Source organism: Trichomonas vaginalis, chromosome III (assembly GCF_026262505.1).
Source record: "Trichomonas vaginalis G3 chromosome III, whole genome shotgun sequence".
Classification (NCBI taxonomy): Eukaryota; Parabasalia; order Trichomonadida; family Trichomonadidae; genus Trichomonas; species Trichomonas vaginalis.
The window spans coordinates 24,239,879-24,257,048 of NC_067205.1; the positions used below are offsets into that span (position 1 = coordinate 24,239,879).

General features: G+C 33.8%; 6 protein-coding genes and 2 pseudogenes across 8 annotated transcripts, besides 5 other annotated features; 2 read left to right on the plus strand and 6 right to left on the minus strand.

The window, feature by feature from the left end:
* Positions 1 to 3,592: part of a mobile genetic element that runs on past the window's edge.
* TVAGG3_0755410 lies at positions 6 to 538 on the minus strand (annotated as a pseudogene). The gene has a single exon. A coding segment is annotated over exon 1 (533 nt).
* On the minus strand, positions 1,918 to 2,516 carry TVAGG3_0755420 (uncharacterized protein; the record flags this gene model as incomplete). Its single annotated transcript, XM_051245405.1, has 1 exon — positions 1,918 to 2,516. A coding segment is annotated over one exon (599 nt), but the record flags the coding sequence as incomplete, so codon positions are not given.
* TVAGG3_0755430 lies at positions 2,549 to 2,943 on the minus strand (annotated as a pseudogene). The gene has a single exon. A coding segment is annotated over exon 1 (395 nt).
* Positions 3,593 to 4,401: 809 nt separating the features above from the next.
* On the minus strand, positions 4,402 to 5,371 carry TVAGG3_0755440 (protein of unknown function, DUF4106 family; the record flags this gene model as incomplete). Its single annotated transcript, XM_051245406.1, has 1 exon — positions 4,402 to 5,371. A coding segment is annotated over one exon (970 nt), but the record flags the coding sequence as incomplete, so codon positions are not given.
* A 1,055-nt stretch (positions 5,372 to 6,426) lies between these two features.
* Positions 6,427 to 7,236, plus strand: TVAGG3_0755450 (uncharacterized protein; the record flags this gene model as incomplete). The annotated part of the gene is made up of 1 exon (XM_001318219.1): positions 6,427 to 7,236. The coding sequence occupies one exon, from the start codon at positions 6,427 to 6,429 to the stop codon at positions 7,234 to 7,236; it is 810 nt and encodes a 269-aa protein (XP_001318254.1).
* A 1,311-nt stretch (positions 7,237 to 8,547) lies between these two features.
* TVAGG3_0755460 (uncharacterized protein) lies at positions 8,548 to 8,886 on the plus strand (the record flags this gene model as incomplete). The annotated part of the gene is made up of 1 exon (XM_001318220.1): positions 8,548 to 8,886. The coding sequence occupies one exon, from the start codon at positions 8,548 to 8,550 to the stop codon at positions 8,884 to 8,886; it is 339 nt and encodes a 112-aa protein (XP_001318255.1).
* Positions 8,887 to 9,534: 648 nt separating this feature from the next.
* Positions 9,535 to 10,389, minus strand: TVAGG3_0755470 (uncharacterized protein; the record flags this gene model as incomplete). Its single annotated transcript, XM_001318221.2, has 1 exon — positions 9,535 to 10,389. One exon carries the CDS (start codon positions 10,387 to 10,389, stop codon positions 9,535 to 9,537), a length of 855 nt encoding a protein of 284 aa, XP_001318256.2.
* A 249-nt stretch (positions 10,390 to 10,638) lies between these two features.
* Positions 10,639 to 10,860: a mobile genetic element.
* A 354-nt stretch (positions 10,861 to 11,214) lies between these two features.
* On the minus strand, positions 11,215 to 12,171 carry TVAGG3_0755490 (uncharacterized protein; the record flags this gene model as incomplete). The annotated part of the gene is made up of 1 exon (XM_001318222.1): positions 11,215 to 12,171. The coding sequence occupies one exon, from the start codon at positions 12,169 to 12,171 to the stop codon at positions 11,215 to 11,217; it is 957 nt and encodes a 318-aa protein (XP_001318257.1).
* A 2,443-nt stretch (positions 12,172 to 14,614) lies between these two features.
* Positions 14,615 to 14,688: a mobile genetic element.
* Positions 14,689 to 15,018: 330 nt separating this feature from the next.
* Positions 15,019 to 15,171: a mobile genetic element.
* Positions 15,172 to 15,607: 436 nt separating this feature from the next.
* Positions 15,608 to 15,744: a mobile genetic element.
* The last annotated feature ends 1,426 nt before the right edge of the window (positions 15,745 to 17,170 follow it).

A 17,170-nucleotide genomic window follows, 5' to 3' on the forward strand; every position in this document is an offset into this window, starting at 1 on the left:
TTTACTTAGCAAATAAATTTTAATGAAATGTTGTGGTCGTCAAATATTTTTATAACGTCTGGGAAACTATATTTAAGTTCAACGTTTCACCTCCTTTCATAACGTATATCTTGTCAATGACATTATATGAAACACCACAGCAACTAATGTCGGGTTCTATTTCTTTGATGTTTATATCGTCTGCCTCTGTCAAAAGTTTCAATAGTTCTTTCAAAACTTCATGAGGTGCAATGACATATGAGTTCACTTTTACAGGGTTGTGTTCGACCAAGTTTAACATTATACTTAAAGCTTGACAAATCTTCTCCTGAGTTTGAAGTTTGTCTTTCAGTTGTTGGTAGTCGTTTCGAATATCTGCAACAGAACTTAAGTCTCTGCTAACTTCAGGATATGTTGGTTCTTTTACAGGAACAATTGTTATACCATCTTCGTCTTCGTATGGTTTCCCCACTTCAACATCTCTGTCTTTGACATTGACAACAACACTTTGACTGTTTGTTTGAGTTGGTGAATTTAACTTCACATCTGCCACCGCCATTAAACCTTTTGAAACACTTACGCTTCTATTTTTCGGAAATGACATTTTACTTAGAATAAAAAGATGGACGTATTCGGATATCTCTTCGAATTGAAGCAGAACAAAGTTTATACTCACAAACAATACAAATACATTGACAGAATAGTTCTTTACACAAACAATGGAAAATGTTATAGAATAGCAGTCTTTGCTGAACCTAAATATTTTCATAAAGCAAAGAAAGTTGGTATAACTGAAATGGTGAAAGTTCTTGAAGCAGACAAAAATATAACTTCAAAACTGACCGATATTACTAAAGGAAAGTTTATAATACAATATTATGTCAAAACTGGCGTACTGTCAATATTTGACGGAGAGAAGTCAGTTCAAGAACAACTTACTGACCTGCTGCCAAAATCTGCTCGATGGAAGCTGTCGTTATGCCAATCTGAGGAGCCCCAGCAGGTTTCATCGAACGAATCTTCAAAAGAGCATCTTCCGTGAAAAGTGCTATTGGTTTTGTAAACTTCTTTGCTTTCAATTCATCTGGACCGTCTCTGTCACCAGTATATTGTATTTGAACTGTACCAACAGTTGAAATACCACCCATAAAGTCTTCTGAGTCAGCAAATGGAATGCCAAGCCAAAAGTTTGAACGGTCTCCATTTGTATATTGAGTTTTTTGACCTCCTGTATGAGTCCATACTTTCACATATGGCATAATAGAACTTTGCATTTCAGGGTTAATGGTTGTTGTGAAGTTGTTGTTAAAGTTCATAGCATCTAATGTCAAGTTGTATGACCTCATATCCTCAACTGTAGAATATTCTTCTCTTGGATAATATTTGCCATCTATGTTTATATGATATTTAATACCAGGGTTGTAGAAACAAGAATAGTCATTTATAGTTCGTCTGAACAGTACAAACATAGTATCTGCATGTTTCATTGCAGTTGTTAAGCAATATCTGTTCTTGCACCTGGGTCAGCACTTTGGTTTCCAACTTCACCTGCAAAGTCTTTGACAGATATTTGGTGTATAGGGAACATAAGTGGAACTGCAATATATTTGGCAGCTAAAGCATTTGAAATATCTGGGTCCAACATATAAACGCAAGTCTGCTTTCTATTCTCTTGCATTCAAACTGTTCGCATGTGAACTTAACTGGGTCCCAAGCATTCCAGCAGCATTGAAATAATAGTTTACTTCAGTGTTGAGGTTTGAGAAACCAAAGTCTAAGTCAACTTTGTCTTTGCAAAAGTCACAGAACTTGGCTCCACCAGTTCCAGCTACAGTAATGCTGAATGGGTCTTGTGTTGGTGCAATGACTAAGTTATTTTTGCTTGGAGTAAGTTCGATAGAAATTTTTCCTGCCCAGTTTGGCAAGTATCTTAAAAACCTGAAGATGAGGAAAGATGACAAAGGAACTCTAAGTTTCAGTTTTACTTTGGTTACTGCTGCTGCAGTTTGTCCAGAAAGGTTAACATAAACTCCTGGAACGTTAGGGTCAAGTCTTCTTATTTTCTCAATAGTTGCATACTGGTCTGTTTGTTCTCTAGCTTGTGGTTGTACTGAGTTTCGCAAAGCGAACCATTCATAGTTTGCCCATGTTACTGTTTGAACTAAGTCAGAGTTAGAATATATCTTATATCCCATGAAAACTTCTGGAGCATATTGGTATCCGACATAGAAAATTCCATTGCAACCTTTCTTGTCAGACAACTTGGCAGAAGGTTTTATTTCAATGTCTTGTTCCACGTATAAGAATGAGTTGTCAATAGAAATAATATGAAACCTGTCGCAAGCAATATCTACTGTTGTTGAAGAACCTTCTCCAAACTCACCTACGTTTCCATAAGAAACAGCAGTTGTATATTCGTAAGTTCCAGGAACTATTTCTGACCTTCTAATGGCATTGTCGCATTCGTTATACCATTCGGAAACATTTCCGTTCATGGCATCCAAAACTGTTGGCGTTATATTCTGAGCGGCGTACATTTCATATGGGTAAAAATATAGAATAGTTGGATTTATATGTCATAATAGAACCCACTCGTACCAAGCTTTACTTTCTTCCTGACTGAGTTTTTAACTCTTCTTTTTCCTTCATTGCCACTACTTTCACTAGATGAAGTTACTTCTTCACTACTTTCACTTTGTTCTACTCTTCTCTTCTTCTTTGGTGTCGCTTTTGGTAACTTGCCCTCTGCTTCAAGTTGTTGCATCTTTGCCTCATGTTCACCTAGTATGTTGTAAATTTCCCATGTCCTTTTTGCCTTTGGGCTCTGGTCGCCCATCTCAGGTAACCTATATCCTAGAAAGATTTTGTCATAGTTTGTATTTGAGTCTTCGCTATTGTTTGCATGACTCTTTCCTGAGTTTCCGGTTCAAGCTCTTCAAACAGAGCTTGTCCATATGGAATAAGCTCGTTTCCAAATATATGTTTTTGTAGCCATTCTGGTTTTCTTTCCATGTTACCAATAATATCTTTTGTGAATGGGAAAGCTTTTACCCAACGTTTCAGTCTTGCGTCATTTATTTCTGTAGTTGGTTTTATTTTGTCAAGGAACATGTTTTTCAATACTAACATTTCATTTGGTACTGTCCATTTGAGTTTTCTTAAATATTCATCCCTTCTCAGTTCATTGTCTGCAAAGTAAGTTTTTATGACATTTTGCAAACTTTCGTTTGCAAGGTCATGTACAATAGGTTCTCTTCCTTCTCTCCCTAACTTTCTTTCTAAACTCTTCACCAAATATACCATCTCTATGGTTCTGTGTAGTTCTTTGAGATAAATGTTCTAGAACGTCAGGTGTTATATTTCCATCAGCCATGTTCATTTCATACTGGTCCAAAATATCTGCATGTTTCATATCTTTCAATGGCATTAAAGCCGCGCTGAAAATACCAGCTATATCTGGTTCACCATTCACTTCCATTGCGTCTACAACTTCTTGGAATTGAGGTTGTAAGTTTATGAACCACCTATCCGGATTAGCTTTATGACCCCATCTCATTGTAGTTCCATAGTCTGCAGAAACAAAAGTAGGTTTGTTTCCATATTGGTTAGGTTCTGAATGAACTTTAAACAATGTTTCATTTCTATATGTTTTGTTGAAATTTAACCTTTTATTTTCACCGAGTTCAGCCAAAGATTGAACGTTATATGGTCGTAATTAAAAAGGATTGTTGTATTTGCGTACATTTTCTTTCAGTACTTCCATTCTATGCTGAATATTTTCATCTGATGTTGGAGTCTTTTGTATGTCGGCGAACATTTTTCGATATTCTTCTACTATGTCAGCCGAATTTTTCTTAGACTCTTGGAAAGATTCCATATTCACCTCATACTCTTGTTGAGGGTCAAGATTTTTCGGCTGTTCCAAATCTTCATCTAGTTCTGTGAAGTTAGTTTCCAAAGGAGGGACTTGTTCGTTTCCTTCAGGCTCTTCTAGCTGTTGTTGCTGAACTATTTCTTCCATGTCTGGTTGTATCTGAACTTCTTCCTGTTGAGTTTCTTGTACCTCATCTGCTGGCATTTCATATATTCCGAGACCGTTTTTAACAAGTTCCCTATCTAAGTCATCCGGACTCATAAACCTTTCTTCTTTCGTTCCGTCTCTATTTTTTACGCGTTTCATGAAGAGAGTTGAATTATCATTTAGCTCTGACACCAAATATCTCGGAGTAAATTCATTCATGTCATTTGGATGATATGCTATTAAATCATATCCCTTAGCGAGCTTGTATTTTCCAGGTTTAAGATTATATCCCATTTGGTGCTGAACCATAAAGCTAAATAGGTTCGGGTCAGTATTTCCTTCCTTGAACTTTCTAATAGCTTCTTTATATCTGTCACTAAAGTCAAGAGTATCTGGGTAACCATAATCATCCTTAAGCATTTTTAAGAATTCTTGGTTTCCTTTTTCTCTACTTCTTTTATGTCCTTGCTCTGTTTGTGGTTGTTGTTGTGCAGGGTTTTGAACTGTTGGTTGCTGTGCTGGTTGTGGAGGTGGTTGCTGTGCTGGTTGTGGAGGTGGTTGTTGTGCTGGTTTTGGTTGTTGTGCAGGGTTTTGAACTGTTGGTTGCTGTGCAGGGTTTTGAACTGTTGGTTTTGGTTGTTGTTGTTGTGCTGGATTTTGAACTGTTGGTTGTTGTGTTGGTTTTGGTGCATGCCTGTGTCTGTGTCCATGTGACGATGTAAATGTTTTAGGTAGTCCTGGTGCAGGTGCTTCTCTTGGAGGGTTTGGTGGTATATAAGTTCCACCAGCTGGCACATATGTTCCATCTGCAGCATAATGTCCTACCTGACTTTTCGTTCTTAAGAAAGCATTTACTAGGTCTGTTTTGGTCTGTTGTAACTCTTTTTCTTGACTTTCCACAACAGTTGCTCTAACGGCGTCATAGGCACTTTGAACTGCCTGTCTCGTTGCTGCATCTGTTATTTTCGTCATATTTTGTGCTACTTCTTTTAACTCTTTGTCGAAACCTTCAGACTTCAGTTTCTTTCCAGATGAGAAGTCGTTCACTAGTTTCACCTTACTATGAAGAGCTTCGAAGGCGTTCTTAAAGTCAGCATTCATTAAAGCTTCATTTGAACTGTCTTCATCCGCTTGTATTTTTGTCCTTATTGACCCTATAAGTTGGGCTGCTTTAGCGTTGGCTTGGGCATCTAACCAGTCATTATTAGCTTTTATATATTCTGCGCTTTTCATTGCCTTTTGCATGGCTGCGTCGTTATTTTTACTTTCTTGTGCTAAGTTTTCATACTGTACGGTTTGGTTTTGCAACTGTAAAAGTTTTTCTGCCTTTACATTTGCTTCAACTTCTTTTTTATACTCATCGCTATCCATATATGTCTTCAGGGCTTTTTGTTTTATTCTTCATCTTTCAGTACTTTATATTGAGTAGTATGGTTTTTCAAATTTATAACATCTTGTTCCATTTTTGCTACTTCTGCTGCTTTTTCTGACACTTTTTTCGCATATTCCTCTGTACTTAGTTCTTTCAGTTGTTCTTCTTTCTTCTTTTTCTCTACGTTTAACTCATTGAGTTTCTTTGTCTGTCTGTCATATTCTAGTTTCTTTTCGTTTTCACTTATTTGTTTCTGTATGTCTATGTTTGACTTTTTGACATCTGTTATTTGATTTTTGAGTGAACTCAAATTCATTTGACTTTGAGGGTTATAGGCTGTTCCGTCTGCAGCTCCACCATAGCCTGCCATTTTCGCTAAAAGTGCCGCTCTTAAACCTCCACTCTGTGCACCAATAACTCGGTTTAAAAGCATAGGGTTGCTTGACATTTGTTGCAACATAGTGGGGTCATTCATCATTTGTTGTTGCAACTGTTGTTGTGGTGTCAGTTTTACTATTGGATGTTTCAATGCTCCCTTCCTCTTACGTATATTCTTACGTAGCTTACGTGGCATTTTAAGTGAAGTAAAAAACGGTTTTTGACAGATGTTTATATGACACTTTTTGTTCAGCACAAAAAACTACTCGGTCAAAGTGTTGTCAGTTTTGTAAAATAACTGTCCTATCTCATTCTATAAGGGGGAAAAGGCTTCTCAAAGTATACTTCCTTGGAATGCCCGTAACTTTTCCTGTAGCGACGATAGGCCCTTACTTGTCCGGACAAAGCTATACTATTTTGAGTGCTCTACAAAAAAGTCATCGGCGACAACTCTTAAAAACCGTTGTGTAAAAAGTTTTACCGTTGGACAAAAAGTATATATAGAAAACAAAAAACGTTTATAGTTCATTCAATATTTGAGATAAACCATTTTTCCAACGGTAACTATTAAATAAAATAAAAAAAATAGAGGGGTCTCCGTTGATGAAAACGGTTCATCTCAAACTCTTATTTGAAAAAATAAAGTGGTCGGTTTTTTTCACTTCATTTTAGCTCAATGTCATACCAAGACAGTAGCGATTCCGATTCAACTATCCAGGAAGAGGATTGTCATCCTCCACGGTCACTCCCAGTCCCAGATGACACTCCAAAGACTCGCTTTGACCCCGAGCAATCTAACTTCCAATTGCGCCAACAATTGCAGTCAAAAGCTGATGAATACATGGCTTCTTCTATAGAAGAAAGTATAGAACAGACCTCAGAGTATTCTACAGCTCTTGGTCAACTAGTTTCGGCGACAGTCCAATTCGAACAAATTTGTTCGAATTCAATTCAATATGCAGACGAACTTGTCCGCTATTGTCCCACTCTTGTAAGAGTACTTCAAGAACGACTCTTCAACCAGTTGCTTCCTACCTTACGCAGCCCAATTCAAATTCAATTTGCCCGTGCAGCCATAAACTTCACTCCGTACTCGTACAGCTATGACGAGGATGAACTAGCTGACGAGTACGGAGCCGAAAATGTTGGCTGGGTTTTTCGCACAACTCCTTGCGAATTCCAAGTTGAAATTGTCAACCATTTCCTCGTTCGTACTATTTCGTTACAGAATGAAGACAACGAAAAAGATGGAGTCATTCCAGGTGACCGTGTAAGAGTCATTTTCCAACGCAAAAGTAGACAAGAAATTGTATTCGAAGAATTGGTTTGCATATTCTTTAGCAATGGTCAAGACTACTGGGAAGGAAACTTGGTATTAGTCCCCGGTGAAACCATTTCTGTTTCATCGGATTTGAACCATCCATACAAGATATGGTTCAATTACGTTGCATATAACGCAGAAGACCCGAACTTTGACTCAGAATAAAAACTTCATTTATACTAAACATCTTCGGGGCTAGAGGGCGCAACGCGCCTGGAAGCCCCACTCACCTGACCTCATCATACATCATGGATAGTGTAAATAGATGTAAACAATATCGATATCGTTTTTTTTCTGTTCACAAAATATATATTATTTGTTGTTTCTTATAAATTGTATTTTGAAATATATTTTGATATTAATTTTTATAAAATGTTATTTTTGAATGTTTCACAAATTTGACTTTCCAATACACGGAGAAGTACATGAAGATTTTCAAGAAATTTTCAATTTTATCACATTCAAAAATCCATTTTTCAATTAAAAATTGATAAATGAATTTTAGAAGGCAATGGAACGACAATTTCCTTGTACAATTCAAAATTGAATTTAAAAAAATAGCAAGAAAACTGCAGTTTTTTTTTCAATTATTCAATATTTGAGACATCTCATCGAAAACAAATTAAGAACTACCGAACATTGATTACAATTTAACCAATCCAAATTAAAATATTATTTTCAAAACATTCGAATTTACTTTTGTATATAATGAATACTATCTGACGATAAGACAAAAAGTAATTTTTGCATATCCTAAATGCTATATTACTTTAGCTCTTTTAATGAATTGGATGATAAATTTTGGGCCTCAATTTTTCTGAGAATTTTTCTTAAAGATTGAATTTTTATATGTATTTTTTAAAGAGCAAAAATGATAAATATTGGGTTCTTTATACTAGTTTTTGTCATTCAAGGATACAAATATTCCGATATTAATCAAGAACAACTCACTATTTCTGACCAGACAATCGACCAAACCCTATTTAATAATGTAATTTGCACAAGACTCACACTTCAAAACACAAAAGTAATTAAAAATGTCACAGGAATCAAGAACCTCAAAATTATTGATCTTCCTTCTACATTAACATTCATAAATCCATTTGCTTTTCCACAAATGACCGATTTAACATTTACCCTTGAGCAAAATAGTGATGACATTTATATCAAAGATGATGGATTATATTACAGGAGAGAGGTCCTCGAAAGTTATGATGGGTATGAACTTTTTTTATTACGTTATTTTGGGAAAAGGGAAAGTTTTAGTGTAGTACTTGGAAGCATTGTAGTTCCAAATGCGTTTGATATACATGATAATTACGTCAATGATCTTTCTTTGGCGCCTTTGCCAGGCATTCCTTTTTATTTTTATTCACAACCCATTACTTTCAAAAGAATAACTCTAGATCTGACAAACAGGACAAATGTATAATAAGATCCTTTTCATTCTTACATAATGACATTCTTACTTCAATAATGTTTCCTAAAACTGCCGAAATTAATATATTATCTTACGCTTTCATCAATCTTTCAAATCTCACTTCATTTTGTCTTCCACACGATGTTTGGGTGAATGAGGATACATTCATTGAATGTAACAATATTAAACAATTGAGTTACAATAATAACGATTCAGATTATAAATCTAAATTGGAGAGTTCTGGAATTGATTCTAGTATCCTTCAATACGGCGAGACTTGCAAATATAATCACAACACAAATACTGATAAATCTAACCGATTGAATTCAGAAGAACCTTTACCGTACTATGCTGATCCATTTAATGTAATGATTATTTCAATATTTTATAATTAATTTATTTTAATTGTAATAAATATAAACTATCTGATAGTAATTTAATTATGCCCCATTTTTTATTTGTTATCTATACATTTCAAAAATAATTTCTTTAATATCTTGTATTATCCTATTTAATATGCATGGTAATAAATTTTATATAATATTATGATAGAAACTTTTTTCCAATTGAACCATGAGATTCCATGGAATTCGAAATAAATAACGTTTAATTATATGTATAATCAAAACTTCAACTATCAAGTTCTTGGACTATATATGAAATATTGATACTCTTCAAACAAGAAGCAATATTTATTGTATTTTAATTTATTTGCTTTTGGGGCAAAAATTCTGTAACTAATGGGCCAAATATATTAAGTTATGGATCATATTCTCTTAAAATTCAAGAAATTGCATTTGTTAAATCAAATATCGTAATTCCCTCCCAATACACTTATTTAGAGCCAGCTTCAATTCTATTTAATATTTATCGACTAATAGATTACAAATTTCCATGATATTTTTACCGCGCTCTTACGAAATTTAAGAATAATTTTCCTTTTCATACGAAATGAACTGCTTATTTCTAAAGTAATATCTTTACAAGGTGTACTTAAAAGTAAGAATAAAAGTTAATTCAATTAAAAAAATCGTTTTAAATTTTTAAGCGAAATCGTATGGATGATGATGGTGGCGATGATAATGACGCTCTGGAATTCTCATACGGTTACGCATATGATGGTGACCTTCATCAGAGTTAAGGCCAAATCCTAATTGCTTTTCAATGTCTGAAATAATCTGCTTTTGGTTTTGTTCAAACTGGTCCATTAACTTTAATGATTGAGCCGCAAGCTCTGGATTTGGAGCTGGTCTAACGTCGCCGTTTGGATTATCAATTTGAGTCTTGAAAGCAGCGCTCATTATTTTGAGAAATGGAGGTGGAAGCTTGATAAGACCTAAAACAGCAGGAGCAAGGGCAACTGAAATGGCGTCAACAACATTTTCCATTGACATTGACTTTTCAGGAAGGAATTGAAGTTCCTGGCACATGGAGCACTGGAGCATGCTAGCTTTAAATTTGGCTACGATGATCCAGTCTCTTGGGAGCTTGAAATCAACTGTGATTTTCAATGAAGAGCATGCAACTTTATGAACTTGATTAGGTTTCAAATATCCTTCGAATGTGTAAATGTACAAGTAAAGTTTTCCAGATTGATCGTTATATGCAACTGTATCTACCATGCGATGATCTTCAATCTCGTAAGAACCAAATTCGACAGCATCTCTTAATGATTCAATAATTTCACCTTTATGAGAAATAACTTCTGGGGTTTGATCTTGCATCAGCAAATTGATCTTATGTTCAATAAAATCTGGAACTCGATTAGCGTTTATACGGAACACTTCATAATCTGAGCCTGTGCCAAATTGTTGGAATCCTTGAGATTTTCCACCGCCAACGATTATGGATCCTTTGTTTTTTTTTGAATGCAGACATAATAGCTGCTGCACCACCAAGACATTTAAGGAGACCGCCACATAATGCTAAAAGAGCCATTGAATACTAATAGGACTTCTAAAATCTAAAATTTGCCGACAAAATTGTCATTTGACGTTTTTCTGAGGCAAAATGATAAATTAATTCAAATAAAAGTATACCGACCTGAATTTGATCACTTTAGGCCCCTGATGCAATAAAACACGATTACTTATGATTCAAATCCCAATTGGTAATGAATGCTTCACGCCTGTAAAGTTATTATAAAGGCTTCACTAATTTGACAAAAAATATTCAAAATTTTTAAAAAGATGAAAAATATGCTCTACGATATATGTTAATCCTAGTCTATCATTTTCGGAAAAAGCACGTTATAACTCATGTTAGTGGATGGGTCATTAAAAATTAAAAATAATGAAAAATATAGCATTGATATACACCATAGAATATATATCTCAAGGGACTTTAATTTTTGCCATGTTAGTGAAGCCTAATAGATCGATTTAAGATGCCTTTGGATTAAGGAGATAACATATCCTAAGTGCAGGGGCTAAGAACGTCAGAATCGATATCAGTAGATCAACTAAAAAGCTTTTGAATGACGATGTTTATTTTATCGTGAAAATTTATATGGTAATTTGGAAATTATTGTCCTGTTTTATCAATTCTCATCTAATGTATTTTCATACCATCCCTATACAAATATATAACGTTTTGCATTATTATTGATTTTCATCAAGTTTATTCACAGACTAATCCTTAATGGAATAATTTGTTTCACATGAGTATAATATCTAAGAAATATATAGAAAAACAAAAAATCAATTAACTGAAAATTTATGATTTTAAATGCGATCATATGGAAGATGGTGGCGGTAGCGATGGGTCTCAGGGATTCCAAAACCGTAATGGCGGTAATGGTGCTGGCGATGGTGAAGTCTTTCAGCAGAATTTGTAGCTGGTTTTTCTTTGATGGTTTCTCCAATCTTTCCGAGACCAGCATCAATCTTATCTAAGCCATCCTGAGCTGCCTGGACTGATTGCTGTTGGTTAGCAAGCATTTGCTGGAAGCCGCCAAGTGCCTGTTGAGCCAACTCTGGATTTGGACATGGGACAATCTTGTTATCTGGGTTCTGAACTTGAGATTGAATAATAGCTCCCATGCAATTCAAGAAAGACTGTGGAACTTTGACAAGACCTAAAGCTGCTGGAGCCATTGCAATAGAGATGGCATTGATAACTTCGGTCATGCCAATTGACTTGTCTGGAAGGTACTGGATTTCCTGGTTCATTGTGCACTTCATGAAGCTAGATTTCATCTTTGAAACAATGATCCAGTCCTTTGCAAGTTCCATGTCAACTTCGACCCTAATATCATCATGCTTAACGATGTAACCAAATTTAGACTCTGGAATACCTTCAAATGCGTAAATGTAGAAGTAAAGTTTACCAACTCGCTTATTGAATGCTACAGTATTAATGGAACGATGATCTTCAATATCATATGTCTGAAATTCTAAAGCGTCCTGTAATGATTCAATAATTTCATTCATTTTGTCTTGAATTTCTGGTGATTGTTTTGCCAACAGCCTCTTAATCTGTTTTTTAACATATGCTTCACTTCTTTCAGCACGCATTGAGCGTCCACCAGTACTAAATGTCGAATAAAATTTGAAGAAGCCAGTTCCTTGACCACTTCCGATAATTTGGTTGGAATGAGTCTTTTTGAATGCAGACATGATTCCAACTGCACCACTAAGGCAGTTGATAACACCTGAAGCAATACCTAAAAAGGCAGCCATTAATTATAATGAAAAATTGACACCCAGCTGTCATTTGCCACCCTTTTACGGCAAATGACAATTTTGCCAAAAAGGAGTTTTATTAAATAAAGATGGGCATAAACACAATAAAGATCTTCTCAATGATTTTATCATATACTAGAATCAAAATCTCGAGCACAAAAGTGACATTGAATACTAGTAAGTATAGAATTTCCATGTAAACTATTCATTTCTATCGTTTTTTGTAGTCCACATTTCCTCACTCTCGATTTTACTCATAAAAATATTAAAAAATCACTATACAATATATAAAATATATATTTATATGGTTAAAACAATGTTATTTTTGCGAGATTTCATCTGAAATTAAATTGAAGGATTTTTTGAATTTTGAACTAAAATTTGTGTTCGGCAATTATTGAATAATCAATTGGAATATGAAAGAAATACTTTAAAATTGAATAGAATGTGCCGATAGAATTTTTCTCACAATTTTAAAAAGTTGCTCTAATTCTATTTTTGATTGAGTTTTTGTAATTGTTATATATCAAGTGATAAGCTAAAAATAAAATTTTTGTTGCATTACTATTATTGCAACAATTTGTAAATTACGTGTAACCCATGTATTACAATAATAAACACTGAGATTACATATTGTAAGTATTCCTTTTGAACTAGATTTTTCTTTGAATTTAAATCCGGATAGTCTATTTCATGTTGGTTCGTGAGAAGATATATAATTTGCAATGTGAATAAGATATACATGATTCTGTGTAAATAAGTAATTATGCTTTGGGAAACTGCTCGGCATTGAATGAGATCTAATGTTATTAGTTTTTGAGATATGTTGAAATATGTAATATTTAGCTTCAATATCATTTATTATGGTGTGTCTTTGCTGTTTTTTTGATATTAGATATCAATGACTCTTCTGGAAACGAAAAAATCATATAAATCATTAAATTCTAAACGTAAGCGAAACTCATTCAATTTATGATGAGAATCAAATTTTGTTTGGAATTGAGATATTGGATATATTATAAAAGAATACATAATATTTTAAGTAAAAATTTGAAAAATATGAGCCTATTGGCGTAATCTTCTGATCTTCCTGAAAGAAGCGCCCAGACCAGTCAGAAGCGCTCCTTCCAGGGCCAGAAAGACTAGAAGGGGGCCCTGACCTTGAGAAAGGACCCCCTTCAAGGTCTTTCTGGGACAATTCGGTTCGCATTGCGAGTGTCTGCTGCTTCTTTTGACTAAAGCAGCAGACACTCGCAATTATATGTCGCGGCAAGTGCATCTGTGGTGTCGGAATGCACTTGCCGCGAACTTCGCGCAATCTTCTGATCTTCCTGGAAGAAGCGCCCAGACCAGTCAGAAGCGCTCCTTCCAGGGCCAGAAAGACTAGAAGGGGGCCCTGACCTTGAGAAAGGACCCCTTCAAGGTCTTTCTCAAAGGAAAATTCAGAAAACTTCACAATTTTTGAATGTCACTTTTTCTGTATATAGAAATGGTATCATTTGTGTCTCTATTCATGTTCCTAGACTCTTTATCTCTTTAATCATTTTTCAAAACTTGATAATCAAGTTTAAAAATTCATTATTACTAATATAATACTCCCTATTTTTATTCAAAGATAATTTATTACTCAACAAATACTATCCAATCATGTTGAAAATTCTTTTTCTCTCTATTCATGTTGGAATACTCTTTATTATTGAACAAATACCTCCCAATCATGTTGAAGGACACTTTGATCAAAGACTATATATTTTTTTAAACTTATTCAAATACACTGTAGTACTTAATAAATAACTTATAAATGTTTTATCAAAGTTTTTTTATTAGTGTACAGAGATTTTAGAAAGAGTATCAAAGACACTTTTATTCTCTAATCATTATCAAAGAGACTTTTATTCTCTAATCATTATCAAAGAGACTTTTATTCTCTAATCATTATCAAAGAGACTTTTATTCTCTAATCATTATCAAAGAGACTTTTATTCTCTAATCATTATCAAAGAGACTTTTATTCTCTAATCATTATCAAAGAGACTTTTATTCTCTAATCATTATCAAAGAGACTTTTATTCTCTCATTATTATCAAAGACTTTTTTATTCTCTAATCATTATCAAAGAGACTTTTATTCTCTAATCATTATCAAAGAGACTTTTATTCTCTCATTATTATCAAAGACTTTTTTATTCTCTAATCATTATCAAAATACTATAAGGAATTAAAATACATAATGTTGAAATTTGAATTACGGAAAAAGTGAGAGTGAAAGTGAAGTGAAAAAGTAAGATATTTTTTTTGAAATAATCGTAGTTGTACAATTTTGAAACTATATGTAAAGCTATAAATTGAATAAATTCAAAAACAAAAATTGTTTATTCTTATTAATAAATTTATATTAATCAATATTTGAACAACCCGTAATTAAAATTGAATTCCTCTTAAAATTTAATCCATACGTTAATTTTTAATTTGCTCGGCGAATGCCGAGCTTCCCTACTTCTCTTGTCATTCCTTCAAAAACTCTAATCTCATCGCACTTACAAACATCATGATTTGATGTATTGTCGAGAAATCTTAGACTTGTTTGTCATTTGATTATAGCATTTGAAAGTCATCTCGAAAATCGATTAACAAGACAATTTCCCAAACATCTACATACAAGTAGATGATGGTAAACCCATTAGAGTTGTTTTGCTATGATTCTTCCAATCTTATGATGAGAAAAATCATATCAAAACAGCTCTAATCGAACATTCTACACAGCTTAGCATCCAGCTAGTTCCAAGTAATGCGATTACAACATCAACGGCCAAAGCCTTTCAGAGTCCTTTAATCATTTCTTCTCATCTCAATGTGAAGTGGCCCCAAACGAACTACAAGCTGACGTTACAACGCATTACAACCCGGTTAATACGAGCATATACATTAGAGCTGCTTTGTTGATGATCTCCTCATCAATTGATGAGAGATCTCATTATAAGCAGCTCCAATCGAACTAAAACCTACATACAAATAAGTGAAACAACTCATTAGAGTTGTGTTGCTTTGATTTTCTCTCATCAGAAGATGAGATACAGAACAAAAACAACTCTAATCAAACTTTCTACACAACTCAGCACAGTATCAATGCAAAGTAATGCGTCTGTATCGTTAACAAGCAAAGTTGTTTCGGGTCCTTCCATTTTGGAAGAATTCGGAACAACTTTGCGAATTGATAGTGTAAACCCATATACATGAAAGCGTGCATGCATAAAGACAGGTATTGTCAGCAATGACTACCTGCCCAGCTATGAGTGATCAGAGAATTACCATCTCAGGCTTTTTGAGAACGTTTCAGCCAGGACCCTCGTATGTTGACTGTGAGAAAGGCATCCTTTATCTGAAATAGATGCTTTTCCAACAATCAAATTCGAAGATCTTCGACGTTGTTGTAAAAAGAGAAGGAGAAGGAAAGAAGAGGAAGGAGAGGAAGAAGGAAAGGAAAAGAAGAAGAAAAAAAGAAGGACATATTAAATATAATGCGCACTTAATGGTGCCGAGGCGGCGGAGCGGCGGAGGCGCGATTTTTTTGACCATATATTACCGCACAGCAATGTTTTTCTCGATTTTGTACAGCCCTAAAACTGTTGTTTTGAATGTAATTGATGTCTTCACGAAATAAATTAGAAACTGGAACAAACAAGTTATTGTAAAAAATAAGAAACTTTGATGGCATTTTGTTTTGAAGTTTCAGTGAGAGATTCCCAAATATCTGTAAAACAAATAATATTTCCAAATACTGTTCGCACCATCTTCTTCCCTATGAAAACATGTTTTGAATAATACATTTTGAATGCCAACAATGAATATTAATATTCATTGTTTCAGTAAAATACAGCCTTTATCCTATCGTTTTGACGGTTTTTATCAGAATTTCAAATTTTCAGGAACTTGGCAAATTATTTGACTCATGAATTTTAAAATCATGAACATTCTGAAATAAATTATCATAAAATGATCAAAGATTAGATATTAGGGTTAGATTTAATAAATGTCAACTGTAGTGAAAATATCTTCAAGAACCGAGAAACAAATATCGCGAATGTCACGTGATGTGATTCTATGAAATATCTGTTCAATTGTGAAGGATTATCACTTAATTCAATAACATTGAAAGAGGAGATTATTACTATTTCTTATTTGCTACTTCTTATATGCTCAATTGAATGAACTCAATGGTTCAATCCCTCCATTCGATGATTATTATTAAACATGTATCTAACCTTTTGATTTGAATAGACTAATTAATGAAATCAATTTAAGATTTTTAAAAATCGAATCCGTTTTATCTTGATTTCTTAAAAATATATTGTTTAATTTTCTGATTTGAGGAGACTAATCAATGCAATCAATTTTAGATTGTTAAAAATCGAATCATTTTTATCTAGATTTCGTAAAATTATTTTTCCTTCGCATGGACTTATTATATAGAAATATATTTCATTAATAAATGAATTTGTTGTCATTTCATCTGTAATAACTAATCCATTAGTTGTAAAATTATCAGCATGGCATAGAATTATATAAATCTGTCCTTCCAAGCGGGAATCAAATAAAGGTGCATCTAAATTTTTTAGATTATTTTGGAAATAAGAATCTAATATATCAATTCTATTATCCCAAGCATATACTAAACCAAATGATGTACTTTTTTGGGAGTTGTTTATATAATTACATTTTTCAATAATTCCTGGACATGAAGAAAATACTGTTATTGTAAATTGGCTTGCTTCTAACTTCTCAAAATTACAAAAAGAAACATTTGTTGTTGATCCAACTTCTTCGGAATAAAAACATGTTGCTATACTTGAAACGCAGTTAGTAATGTTTGTTTTTGAGAAATATGAATTACCACGTCTTTGGACAATCATTGCCATATTTGAAGAATTTCCTCCATAACAAATTGATCCTTGGAGGATTGTACTGTTGACATTGCCTTCCAAAAACATAAATTGGCC